This window comes from Stegostoma tigrinum, chromosome 5, assembly GCF_030684315.1.
Source record: "Stegostoma tigrinum isolate sSteTig4 chromosome 5, sSteTig4.hap1, whole genome shotgun sequence".
Classification (NCBI taxonomy): Eukaryota; Metazoa; Chordata; class Chondrichthyes; order Orectolobiformes; family Stegostomatidae; genus Stegostoma; species Stegostoma tigrinum.
The window spans coordinates 106105560-106119420 of NC_081358.1; the positions used below are offsets into that span (position 1 = coordinate 106105560).

The 13861-nt window shown below is 47.4% G+C and overlaps 1 protein-coding gene across 1 annotated transcript in view; it reads right to left on the reverse strand.

Annotated features, from left to right (window-relative positions):
* col22a1 (collagen, type XXII, alpha 1) overlaps nt 1-13861 on the reverse strand; it is a 291389-nt gene that overhangs the window by 14943 nt on the left and 262585 nt on the right. The window contains exons 55-58 of the mRNA XM_048529285.2: nt 11711-11764; nt 11520-11591; nt 10833-10868; nt 10093-10137 (exon numbers count right to left, since the gene is read on the reverse strand). Coding sequence (XP_048385242.1) covers nt 10093-10137; nt 10833-10868; nt 11520-11591; nt 11711-11764 — 207 coding nt within the window. The remainder of the gene's footprint in view (nt 1-10092; nt 10138-10832; nt 10869-11519; nt 11592-11710; nt 11765-13861) is intronic.

The window sequence follows — 13861 nt, forward strand, 5'->3', positions numbered from 1 at the left end:
ACATGCAATAGTAGGATAGGGAAGCTGAATACGTGGCTGAGGAGCTGGGGGAAGGGATACAGATTTTTGGATCATTGGGAATTCTTCTATGGCAGTGGTAACTTGTACAAGAGGGATAGGTTGCACCTGCACTGGAGCAGCACCAATATCCTGGCACGGAGATTTGCTGGAGTTACTCTGGAGGGTTTAAACTAGCTGGCAAGGCAGTGGGATCCTAAACAGTACTGAGACAAAGGAGAAGGTTAAGGCTCATGCAGAAATTAAACAGACTGGGCACGCACGAGCACGGCAGGGACAGGGCTGGCAGCTCAAAGTTCCAGGGTACAGATGCTATAGGATGGATAGAAAGGGAGGCGAGAGAGGAGGGGGAGTCACATTTTTGACGAAGGAAACATAACGGCAATATTTAGAAATGATATTCCTGGGGGAATCATCTAGTGAAGCTATGTGGGTAGAACTAGGAAGGGTTATCACTTTGATGTGATTGTGCCATCCACTGGCAGTCAGCGGGAAATTAAGGAGCAAGTGTGTAGAGAGATCTACCATCCTCTGAGAAAAAGAACAAATCTACCATTTGCTGAGAAAAAGAACAGGAAATGACATCACCAACACAGGAAATAACATCACCAACCCAAGGAAACCGAAACAGATAAATAGAAAGCGAGAAATAACACCAGCGCTTCATCGGAGGCTCACTGGTGATGTAACCTAGAATGATGATGAAACATCCGGGAACAAATCTTCCAGCGCAGTGAACCAACTTACATCCGGAACAAAATAAAGACCCACTCTTTTGTGGACCAAGAAGAGGAGAGCGCGACTGTGTTGGAGGTGGAAGGAAGACGTCGGGTTGGCTGTGCACCCTTGCAACCAGTGGATATTAATGCTGGCTTCGGCCTAACGCTGGTTCAGGGGAGCAGCCAACCTGCAACGATGGCTGCGGTGAGTGTTCGTGCCCCAGGTCAGGGGGTCCGGAACACCATCCGTGTTTCTGTAAAGAAGGTGGATGAAGGTGCACCTGTGGACCACACCTTCTTTGTGAAGATGGTCCTGTTGGACTGTTGTGGGTTCGCTGCTGCGGACATTTACTGCCTGCAGGATTTCCCCGGAGGAGGTTTCTACGATGTAACCTTCAGGAGTGCCAAGCTTTGCGAGTGCTTCCTGGAGGTTTTCAAGGAGAAAGGAGGTGAGGGCCCCCTCTCTGTATTGACCGCTGTCCCGCTGTTTGTGATGCCGGAGCAGAGGAGTCGTATGGTGACTGTACACATGTACAGTCCGCATGTGCCAGCAGCTGATGTCCTGACCTTCCTTGGAAGGTGCGTGAAGGTGGAAGGGGACCTAACTGACATCATGGACCCCTTTGGGATCTGGACCAGTAAGAGGCAGGTCAAGGTGATGCTGAGGATGGGCGTGGACGGGAACATTGTACACCCACCATCCAGCTTTGCGATCGGCGGGAGCAAGGGCTACCTGACCTATGCAGGGCAACCTAAAGTCTGCCATGCCTGTGGTAGGTCAGGCACGTGGCGGCCGACTGCAAAGCCACCATCTGCAGGAACTGCAGGGAGGAGGGACACCTTGCAAAGGATTGCCCACAAGAAAGAAGCTGCAACCTTTGCGGGGAAGCGGGCCACCTCTATAGGGCATGCCCGCAGCAGGGGACCACCTACGCCCGGTTCGCCGGCAGGGGCAATGAGGTGCAAGCCCCCCCGGAGGAGAGGAAGGCACCAGGGCCCTGCAAGGACCCCCCTATTGCGCAGGAGGGCCAGGTCGTGCAGGAGGGCCCAGCCCCGCAGGATGGACCCGAGGCCAGCAAAGCGCCCCTGCAGGCTCCGCTCCCCCGCAACAACCCGGACCCGATGGAGGAGGTGACAGGTGACCCAGGGGAGTGGACGATGGTCCAGAAAGCAAGGAGGAAGGTGCGCCGGCGGGCCCAGGCATCGCAACCATCAGGCGGGAAGAGGCAGCTACAGGGGGGCTATGAGAGCTCCTCTGATGAGGGAGATTCGGAGGAGGCCCGCCCAAAGCAGAAGCTAAAGATCTCAAGGGAGAAGGAAAGCAGCACCCCGCTCCCAGGTGATGGGAGGCATCCTGAGGCTCCCTCTGACACCCAGCCACACGCCGCTGGGGCCCTGGAGGGCCCCCCGGAACTTTCAGGCGGGAAGGAGGAAACAGCGTGTCCCCAGCCTGACACAGAGCCGGACTCTCCTGCCTCCGTAGCCCCGACGGGGGGATGCCACCCGGAAGGCAGCATGGACGGTTTCCTGAGCCTGGACAGCATCCAGCAGTTAGCCTGGGCAATGGTCATGAAGGGACAGATGGAGGGGCTGGACCCTGGACTTGGGAGGGTGCTGCAGTCACTGCCCACAATGGGGGTACGAGTTGTGAGCATTAATGTGCACAGTGTCAAGTCCACCGCAAGATGTGTGTCCACGTTGACCTACCTGACCACCGTCAAGGCAGACCTCCTGTTTCTGCAGGAGTGTGGGATACCGCACCTCAGCAGGTACGGGAAATGGTCCGGCGCCTGGACCTGTGGGCCTTCAATCTGGTCGGGGGGTAACGACTGTCGCTCCTCAGGCCTGGCTATTCTGCTGCGGGGGCGCAACTTCACCATCTCTCAAGTTCAGGAGGTGGTGGTGGGGCGCCTCCTAGTGGCTGATGTCACCTACAGGAACGCTCCCCTGAGGCTGATCAACGTGTAAGCCCCAGCGGTACGGAATGAGCAGTTGGCCGTCCTGCAGTGGCTTCCACCCCTGCTGGCTACGTCCAGAACGGTCATCCTAGGCGGAGACTTCAACTACGTCATCGATGGAGATGGAAGATCTAGAGTGGGAACAGCTGGTGGGGGGAGTCAACTGGACGTCACGTCCAGATTCCTGTTGGGCACGGTGAAGGACGCCAAGCTGCTCGACGTCTTCAGCGCCCCTGCAGACGGAGCGCAGCAGAGATACACCTGGTCGTGGCCAGACGCGTCTATCCGCTCAAGGATAGACTTCCTGTTTGTGTCACGGGCGTTCTCGGTCAGGTCCACCGGCGTCGAGCCGGTGTTCTTCTCTGACCACTGCCTCCTGTTGGCCGACTGTCACTTACAGAACGACCAGCAGGCCGACAAGGGGACGTGGAAGCTCAACACGACTCTCTTGACCCCAGAGAACGTCGAAGAGCTTAAGAAGGAGTACGCCGGTTGGAGAACCATGAAACCCCTCTTTGAGTCTCCGGGTGACTGGTGGGAGATGGTGAAGGAGAACATCAAGAGGTTCTTTGTCCTCAAGGGTGTTCGGAAGGCGAGAGAGAGGCGGGGAAAGCTGTCGTGACTCCAGAAAAGGGTGCAGAACCTGCTCCTTCTGCAGTTGATGGGGGTCGATGTCACGGAGGACCTCCACGAGGTGAGGGGCCAGCAAGCCTCGCTCTTCGCCGTGGAGGCCTCCAGGATAATCTTCCGGTCCACGGTCCGCTTCGTGGAGCAGGACGAGACATGCTCGCGTTTCTTCTTTCAGAAGGTGCACAAAAAGAGCTCTGTGCTTAGCCAGCTGAAGGAGGACGATGGCTCGGTGACGTCGTCTCGACCCGACATTTTGAGGATCAGCAGATCCTTCTATGCCGGACTGTACGACGCGAAGCCCACGGACAGCACGGTCTCCGAGTCGTTCCTGTAGTCTATCACGGAGGTCTTAGATGACGGCACGAGGGAGTGGCTGGACCGGCCGATATCCCTGGACGAGCTGACCAGAGCCCTCAAGTCCTTGGAGAGGAATAAGACTCCCGGGAGTGACGGCTTACCGGTCAAGCTGTATTCTGCTCTTCGGGACCTGCTCGGCCAGGACCTGCTGGAGGTGTACGATAGTGCGCTTCGGGCAGGGGAAATGTGCAAGTCCATGAGGAAGGGCATCATCACCCTCATTTACAAGAGGAAGGGGGAGAGGGAAGAAATTAAGAATTGGCGTCCTATTTCACTATTGAACGTGGACTACAAAATCCTGGCCAAGGTCATAGCCAACCAGGTCAGGTCTGTCCCGGAGACGGTGATTCAGCCTGACCAAACCTGTGCTGTGCTGGGCAGGAAGATCACTGAGAGCCTCGTGCTCATCAGGGATACGATCGCCTACGTACAGGACAGGCGGGTGGACACCTGCCTCGTCAGCCTGCATCAGGAGAAGGCCTTCGACAGGGTCTCTCATGCTTACATGAGGGACGTCCTCTCCAAATTGGGGGTCGGGGAGGTCATCTGCAATTGGATCCAGCTGCTCTACACCAACATCGGTAGCGCAGTCTCGATCAACGGGTGGGAATCGGACAGTTTTCCCGTCAGATCTGGAGTCAGGCAGGGCTGCCCGCTCTCTCCTGCCTTGTTCGTGTGCTGTGTGGAGCCCTTCGCCGCATCCATCAGGAAGGACGTGAGCCTGAAGGGCGTGACTATCCCAGGCAGCGGAGGCCTTCAGGTCAAGACCTCCCTGTACATGGACGACGTCGCCGTCTTCTGCACCGATCGTCGGTCAGTGAGTAGGCTGTTGGACATTGGTGGCCAGTTTGAACTGGCCTCGGGTGCCAAAGTCAATAGGGGTAAGAGCGAGGCCATGTTCTTCGGGAACTGGGACGACCGCTCCTTCATCCCCTTTACCGTCAGGACAGACTACCTGAAGGTGCTGGGTGTTTGGTTCGGTGGAGCTGGGGCGTGCCCTAAGAATTGGGAGGAGTGTATCACCAAATTGAAGCAGAAGTTGGGCAGGTGGACGCTCCGGTCCCTCTCCATCGCCAGTAAGAACCTGGTTGTCAGGTGCGAGGGGCTTTCGGTACTGTTGTATGTGGCGCAGGCCTGGCCTATTCCCTGAACCTGCGCCGCTGCGGTCACCCGGGCCATCTTCCGCTTCATTTGGGGGTCGAGGATGGACCGGGTCCGCAGGGACACCATGTACAAAGATCTGGAGAATGGGGGAAAGGGCGTACTGAACGCCACTCTCGCCCTGATGGCTCCCTTTGTGTGCGGCTGCATCAAGCTGTGCGTAGATCCTCAGTACGCAAACACCAAGTGTCACTACTTACTGAGGTTCTACCTGTCCCCGCTGTTGCGAAGGATGGACCTGGCCTCGCTGCCGCGGAACGCTTCGAGTAGTTGGACCATCCCGTACCACCTGTCCTTCGTGGAGAAATTTTTGAAGGGAAACACCTTTGACCACAAGGCCGTCAGGCAGTGGTCAGCACGTAGTATCCTCGAGACCCTTCGGGAAAAGGAGAGGGTGGATCCCGTCGTATGGTTCCACACGCAGACTGCCAAAGTTGTTTGGCAGAATGCCTCATCGCCAGAGCTTTCAACCAAGCACAAGGACATTGCTTGCCTAGCGGTGAGAGGGGCTTTGCCAGTGAGATCCTTTATGCATGCCCGGAATCTCTGCGCCACCGCACGCTGTCCTCGAGGTGGCTGCGGGGGGGGGGGTGAAACTGTCGATCATCTCCTTCTGGAGTGTGCCTATGCGCAGGAGGTCTGGAGGGGGATGCAGTGGTATTTGTCGAGGTTCGTCCCGAGCAGCTCCGTGACGCAGGACTCCGTGCTCTACGGGCTCTTTCCCGGGATGCACACCGAGACCAACATCAACTGCGCCCGGAGGACCATCAATGCGGTGAAAGACGCTCTTTGGTCTGCCCGCAACTTGCTGGTCTGCCAGCTGAAGAACTGACCCCGACTGAGTGTTGCAGACTGGCGCACTCCAAGGTCCAGGACTACGCGCTGAGGGACGCGCTAAAGCTTGGGGCAGCCGCCGCCAAGGCGCGGTGGGGAAAGACCACCGTATGAAACCCCTCGCTCAGAATAGAAAAAAGGGCCCTATATGGTAACTGGGCCCAGCCGGCGCCTTCTCCAACTGGGGTCAGGGGGCCAATGGGGACTGTGCGGGGAGATGACTGCCGGGGTATTTTCTTTGCTTTTTTTTCTTCTTTGTTTTGTTTTTTTCCTTAAGTTCGTGTCGTACCCCCTGGGTAACCCGGAGTGGCTTGCATGAATGGGTAGGTGTATAAACATGTTTTTCTTTGTACATCTTATGAATAAAGTATATTTTTTCAAATAAAAAAAAGGTGACGAAACGTCTGAAAATGAACCTTCCAGCTCAGCAAGCAAACTCACATCCAGAACCTCAACCTGAGTTACAAATCTTCTCAAAACTCGCTAGTGTAGAGAGATTTCAGATAGCTGAAGAAAAGTTGTAATAGTAGGGTATCTTAACTTTCCAAACATAGACTAGGACTGCCATAGTGTTAAAGCCTTGGATGGGGAGGAATGTGTCAAGTGTGGTCGGGAAAGGCTTCTCAATCAATATGTAGATGGCCCAGCTTCAGGAGGGGCAACACTCGACTTCCTCTTGGGAAATAAGGCACGGCAAATGACTGATGTACTAATGGGGTGTTGCACGTTTGGACCATTAATTTTAAAATAGTTACGGAAAAGCATAGGTCTGGTTCACAAGTTAAAGCCCTCATTTGAGGCAAGGCCAATTTTGATGCTATCAGACAAGAACCTTCAAAAGTTGATTGGAGGAGGCTGTTTGCAGATAAAGAGATGAGTGACAGGTGACAGACTTTCAAAAACAAGATAACGAGAGTTCAGAGTCAACATGTTCCTGTTAGAGTGACGGGCAAGGCTGGCAGAAGTGAGGAACACTGGATGAATAGAGATATTGGAACTCTGGTCAAGAAAAAAGGAGACTTATATCAGGTATAAACAGCTCAGTTCAAGTGAATCCCTTGAAGAGTATGTGGAGTCAGCAGTACACTTAGTTGGAAATTCAGGATGGCAAAATGGGACATGCAATGGCTTTGGCAGATAATCCAAAGAGATTTTATAAGTAATTTAAGGTCAAAAGAGTAGTTAGGGAGAAAATAGGGCCCCTTAAAGAGCCACAAGGTCATCTATGCAAAGAGTCACAGGAGATGGGTAAGGTCCTAAATGAATATTTCTCAACAGTATTTACTATGGAGAAAGATATGGATGTTAGGGAACTTGGGGAAATAAACAGTGATGTCTTGAAAAGAGTCTACATTACTGAAGAGGAGGTGCTGGAGGTCTTAAGACACATAAAAGAAGATAAATTTCCAGGCCCTGATCAAAATTATTCTGGGACATTGTGGGGAAGGACAGAGGAAATTATGGGGTCCCTCACAGAGATATTTGTATCATAAACAGCCACAGGTTGTCCCAGAAGACTGCAGGAAGCCTAATGCTGTGCCATTGTTTAAAAAAGGCAGCAAGGAAAAGCCAGGAATTATAGATCGGTGAACCTAACATCAGTGGTGTTCCATTGTTAGAAGGGATTCCAAGAGACAGGATCTACATATATTTGGAAAGGCAAAGACAGTTTAGGGATTGTCAGCATGGCTTTGTGCATGGAAAATTGTGTCTCATGAATTTGTATGAGTTTTTTGAAGCAATGACCAAAAAGATCAATGAAGGCAGAGCAGTGGACATTATCTACATGGGCTTTAGCAAGGCCTTCAACAAAGTTCTGCATGGTTCACTGGTTCGTAAGGTTTGATCTCACAACATCCAGAAAAAGCTAGCCAATTGGTTACTAAATTGGCTTGACGGCAGAACACAGTGATTGGTGGTAGAGGGCTGTTTTCAGACTAAAGGCCTGTGACCAGTAGTGTGCCACAAAGATTGATGCTGAGTCCACTGTCGTTTTTCAATTGCATAAATGATTTAGATGAGAAGATCGGAGGCCTGGTTGCTAAGTTTGTGGATGACACCAAAATTGGTGGTTTAGTAGACAGTGAAGAAGCTTATCTAAAAGTACAACAGTATTTGATCAACTGAGACAGTGGGCTGAGGAATAGTAGATGGACTTTAATTCTAATGAATGCAAGGTGTTGCATTTTGGTAAGACTAATCAGGACTGGATTAATACAGTCAATCTGGGGAGTGTTGTTGAACAGGGAGATCTAGAGGTTCAGGTGGATAGATCCTTGAAGGTAGTGTCATGGGTAGAGGGGATGGAGAAGAAGGTAATTGGCACACTTGCCTTCATTGGTCAGAACATTGAGCACATGAGTTGGAATGTCATATTACAGCTGTACAAGACATTGGTAAGTCCACATTTGGAGTATTGTGTACAATTCTGGTTACCCTACTATAGGAATGATATTATTAAACTGGAAATGGTGCAAAAAAGTATTTACAAGGATTTTATTGAGACTGGAAGCTTCGAGTTATAAGGAGAGGCTGACACCCTTTTCCCCGGAACATAGCAGTCCGGGGGTAACCTTACAGAGGTTCATAAATCATGAAGGGCAGAGATAAGGGGAATAGCCAAGGTCTTTTCCCCAGGGCAAGGGAGCCCAGAATGATAGGGATGCCATGTAAAATGAGAGAGAAATGATTTAAAAGGAAATTGAGGGGCAATTTTCTTTTTCACACAAAGGTGGTGCATAAATGGAATGAGCTGCCAGAGGAAGTGATGGAGGCGGACATAATTGAAAGATATTTGCAAAGGTAGGTGGGTAGGAAAGGTTTAGAAGGATACAGGCCAAACACAGGCAAATGGGACTAGTTCAGCTGAGGAATGTGGTCAGCATAGACGAGTTGAATCAAAGGCCTGTTTCTATACTGCATGGCTCTATGATTGTAACCTGTTCACTGGCAATATCACACATCTCTGGACCAAATAGGATATGTTCCTGGCTCAGAAGTTAGGACACTACTACTGTACCACAAGAATCGCTAAAATATGTGTTTTTTTAAACATCCAGAAGTGCTCTTACACAGAATGGAACGTGTTTATTTCCTTCACCAAATCACCTGTGTTGCTCTTTTTCATCCATTTACCATCACCAGTAGATTATGCTTGCTTTCCAACTGATTAATTTACATGCAAAACCCATTAAGGGCAGGGCAAACCATAAGATATCCCTGTTAACTTAACATGTAACAACTGAAGGAAACTGAATTCCCAGCATCCTTAATCACCTGACCTCGGAAGGAGAGCTGAATTTTCTTTGTCGACAAAGCCGAGCAAAAGGCATAAATCTCACAAAATACGAGTTCAGTATCTCATTAAAAGTAATTCTCGAAACATTATTTACTTCTCTTCCTTTGATTCCATATTTTTATTGGAAAATTTATTATTTGAATTTGACATGGAGAAAGAACCAATGTGTATTTTTTCAAGCATTTTCCCATGTTCAACAGATGTCCCAAAATGCTTTGCTACATTTCAATTATTTCTGGATGGCTGTCACCGTTGTTACGTATTAATTATAAACAATTGGATTCTATAAAATATACAAGCATGATGAATGATCAATTAATATATTTCTGGTGGCATCAGATGTTGGAAGAATGTGGCGAGAATGTGAAAATAACTATAGGAATAATTGTGAACTTTAGCCAGAATAATGCCTGGGTTTTCAGGTGAAGCACAGCATGGTCTGATGATGTAGATTGCAGATTACTTACAGAATGTCCCCTATTTGATGGAAGTAAAATTAGTATGTTCTGATAGCAGCTAGAAATCCTCTATCCAGGTTTTCTTTTCTGCACTCTGTCTGCACAATGTTTAACTTCCAAGTGATAATCACAAAAATCTTTCAAAACATCGTAATACCAACAATCTGTATATTTATGGCATTTTAAATATGGATTGTATGTTGCCTTGCTTTGGTGAGTATAAACAATAAATAATATTACATGAGCCACATGGACCATGCAGGTTTTAGGTTTGATCTAACTATTTTGATGATTTAAATATTTAAATAGTAGATTTTTGAAATATCGGGGAGTTGAGGGCTATGGCATGCTGACATAAAAGAGGAGTTGATGTTTGGGGTAGATAAACTGTGATCTTATTAAATGATTGGCAAGGCTTGAGAGGTTGAATGGCTACTCCTGCCCTATTACTTATGTTCTCACGTTTATCAGGGGAGTGATATCTGCCTACAGTAGCAATGGACTTGGCTTTGCAATGAAATGAATAATATTGCATATTGAGTTTGACTCTTTTACATTGGAGTTGTTACTTATCTGAGGTTGCTGGTCAGTTTATTGGCTAGTTGACAGCTCAGGCAGCCTAGTGATATTCAATTTGTCTTCATTGCTGTATCACTTACTCTTTCTCCTTTGGACCCCCGTTCACCTGGTTTGCCTGGAGATCCCTGCACAAATGAGTAAAAGCAGTCTTGAAACCTTCATCATGAATACAATGAGGACATGTAATTATTTTTAACCTCCTGTTCAGAAATGCAAAATTCAGAAATGGGGCTCCAACCAAGAAACCTGTGCACCTGTAGTAGGGACAGTGCCATAGCATACTCTGAAGTTAAGAGTCTCATACCCTATGGACTGAGCTAGGCAGGCATGAAATGTTAGGCTTGTGTTCTTGGTTACAAGTGCAGTGGCATCACTATCACACCACTTCCTTAACACACCATGTACACTGTGTCTTTGTTTGATAATGGCCATGAACAGATTATTATCATGGGTGGCACAGTAACACAGTGGTTAGCACTGCTGCCTCAGAGTGCTAGGGACCTAAGTTTGATTCCACCATTGGGAGACTGTCTATGTGGAGTTTGTATATTCTCCTTGTGTCTGCTTGGGTTTCCTCCAGGTGCTCCACTTTCCTCCCACAGTCCAAAGATACGCAGGTTAGGCTGATTGCCCATATTGACAAGGGATGTGTAGGCTACGTGCATTAGCCATGGGAAATGCAGAGTGAAAAGGATGAGATGGATCTCGGTGGAATGTTCAACAGTGGGCCAGTGTGGACTTCATGGGCAAATGGCCTGTTTCCCCACTGTAAGGTTTCTACCAGACATTGATAAGAATGAACATGTTGTGCTTTACTTACTGTTTTTCCCGGGAATCCCGTCTCTCCTGGCTGTCCCTGGTCATGCAAAAAAAAAACAGGATGACAAAAATCAACTTACAAGGAGGAGTAAAGTAGGGCAAGTAAAAAGAAAATTTATAGACAAGAATCAAGATTGAAAACCAATATTTTTGGGTGTGAACAAAATGCATAATGCAAGAGAATATAAGAATTTAGAACATGTTTATACATCAAGGAACTGAGACAATAATTTGGATCACTCAGTCAGACTGATTGACCATGACATTATTGAGTGCCAATTCAAAACTAAATTGGCAAATTTTTGGCAGCATTAACTATAAATTGATTGTAGTGAAACTATAATTAAGTTCTGAGTGATAAATTGATTTGAAACTCTAAATTTTTAAGTATTTGTGCTGTAGTGACTGCTAACCACCAATGGCACAGCTCTAAACTCCATGGAGCAATTTTCTGATATTTCTTCAGTTTTGTTATGTAATCACCTTTATGCTGGAGCTTATAAAACAATCGAAGAAACCAGAAATGAGGAGACCCACTATTGGTCTAGTGCACTTTGAGAATTTTCCCTTCAGGGCTTCCATATTGTTTCACGAAGAGAAGGCTGCCATCATCAAGTTCGTAAGCAGTTTTAAACAAAAACAAATCTCACTCTGTTTTCAGGCAAAGAAAGCAGACAGAAATCCTCACCGGTTGTCCTGGTAGTCCTTGGGGCCCTGGAAACCCTGGGTCTCCAGATCTTCCACTAGAACCCTTTGGTCCCTAAAATTGAAAATTAGTTCATGTGAATGGAGTCAGTCTAATTTTCTGCACAGTGCCAGCTTTTGTCAGTCAAATTCTGTAATAGTGCTACAGAATCTGAAAAAAATCTGTTTTCTTACCTGGTCACCTGGAGGACCAAGTTTTCCCTCAGGACCAGGAGGACCACTTTTACCCTATGAACATAAGACAGACATTGATAATGAGGGTGGTGATAGTCTGCACCAATAATATTCTTCACACATCTTCTGGTCTTACTCCACTCTCTGCATGGCTCATATAACTTGAAACATTCCTCTCTTTTTTTTCCAAGCAGTTGCCTCACAGCTTTTAAACTCTAATTCAAAGTCATTTTAGAAATTATACATCATATCATATCTCGAGTTGAGAAATCTCTTGTAAGCATCCATCAATTATTTCTGTAATTCTATTAAATCTGAGTCTTCTGTTGAGGGAGGGCAAATGAATCTTTATTTTATTTTAATCCTAAATACCTTGGAGAATTCTATCAAGTCAGCATTTATTCAGAATGTTCCTTGGTATGTGGCATTTCATTTTGGTAAGACATATTTGTGACACACATGGGAACCCGGTCATCACAGAAGGATGTCTTTTGGTCTACGGTGTCTTAGCAATAACAAGCCTGCATTCCAAATTATTTTAAATTTTAGCGTGTGCTTTAATACTTGCTTGTAGGCCAATATTCAACACTCTAAGCACCCTGCAATCAGTTTACATGTTTGCATTCTTCTCCACTCTTGGGTGACCTGTAAACTACAGTCCAATGTGTTAAGATATTTATTCTCATTTCCTTTCTCTTTCTGGAATAATCCCAAATCCATGGTGATTTAGTCATCCAATTAGAAGCAATCAGGTAAACTGAGCGAATGAGTGAGTCGGGGGAGGGAGGGAGAGAGAGAGTGAGAGACAGAGACATTGAATCATATGAAGCTTTTACATTTCTCATGACTTCTATTTTGGTTAACTTCTGATCCTCAATTCTATTGAAGACACATAGAATGGACAATTACACTGGTGCTCACAATTTCTAACTTTGATTGGCTAATTTATCACATAATATTGAAAGAATTCCCAGAGGTCATTGTTCCTTTCCCTAGCAAACTACATCTTGACCTGGAACATCTAGCGAGGTATAAAGAGAGTGAAATCTCACTATTCAGGAGGAAGGCTGTGTGAGATAAATGTCTCTACATGAAAACTTTTTATCTTTTGATCTGTTTCTAAGTCAGCTTAGTTTGTAACAGGGAAAGATATGGAAAGTTTATTCTGTTTTATTGTCAGTCATTACTATCAGCAATCCCTTGAAACAGGGATAAAGTCTAACAGGCTCCAGTTTCTTGCCATTATAAGAAACAACCTTGCTCCAAGCTAACATTTCCATCCTTGAAGCTTACTGCAAGTTAGAGGCACAACATTTCAACTTTGGTACTTTTTAGCTTCCAGGACTCAATATTTCTTTCTAAAACTTCAGAACTTGATCTCAACCACATTTTTCTTGAATCTCCACTTTCCCTTTGCTGTGTCTTGTTTGCTTTGATCTTAGCAAACCAGACCCTGCCAGCCTTGGCTGAGTTTGCCAGCTACGTCAGTACAGTCTCAACCATCTGGAGGAGCACCCACAAAATAAGAAAAAGAGCAATGGCCTACTCTGCTCTGCCAGGATAGTGCCACCATCTTCTCTCTGCTACCACATGCTCACTCTGTCTCTGCTCCTGCACCCACTAAGCCTCATATTCTACAACTTTCATTGTTTCACACAATATATTCTTTCACTATCTCTTACCCATCCAACTCCCCCCACACCACTAACCCTGCATGGCTTCTGTGCTGCCTACTGGGACACCTCACCACCATACCCCCACCTGCAACTACAGTAAAAGTTGTGCCATGCACTTTCACCTGACTCAGTACCTTCCTTTCTCTAATTCCTGGAGGAAAAAAAGAAACAAGCACCGACAAGAGGGAAGAAGAGCCAAAGCGGGCAGTGGGATGACAGACCTTCAGGTTCTCACCTTCTATGAGGAGAGGGCCTGGCCATTCCCAGCCTGAGTGGCTCAATGTCCATTCCTAGCCCCTGGACTGTAATCAGTGGCTGCCTTTGATCCTGGGACTGGTTTCTTTAACTTGACTGAGGAATACTCCCCTTAGACTTTGAGAAATGGACATCTGTTTGAATGCTGTTTCATTGCTGCGTATACCGGTGACATATGTTGTGAGTGTGAGATTGGCGTAGCATAGTGTCATACAGTAAC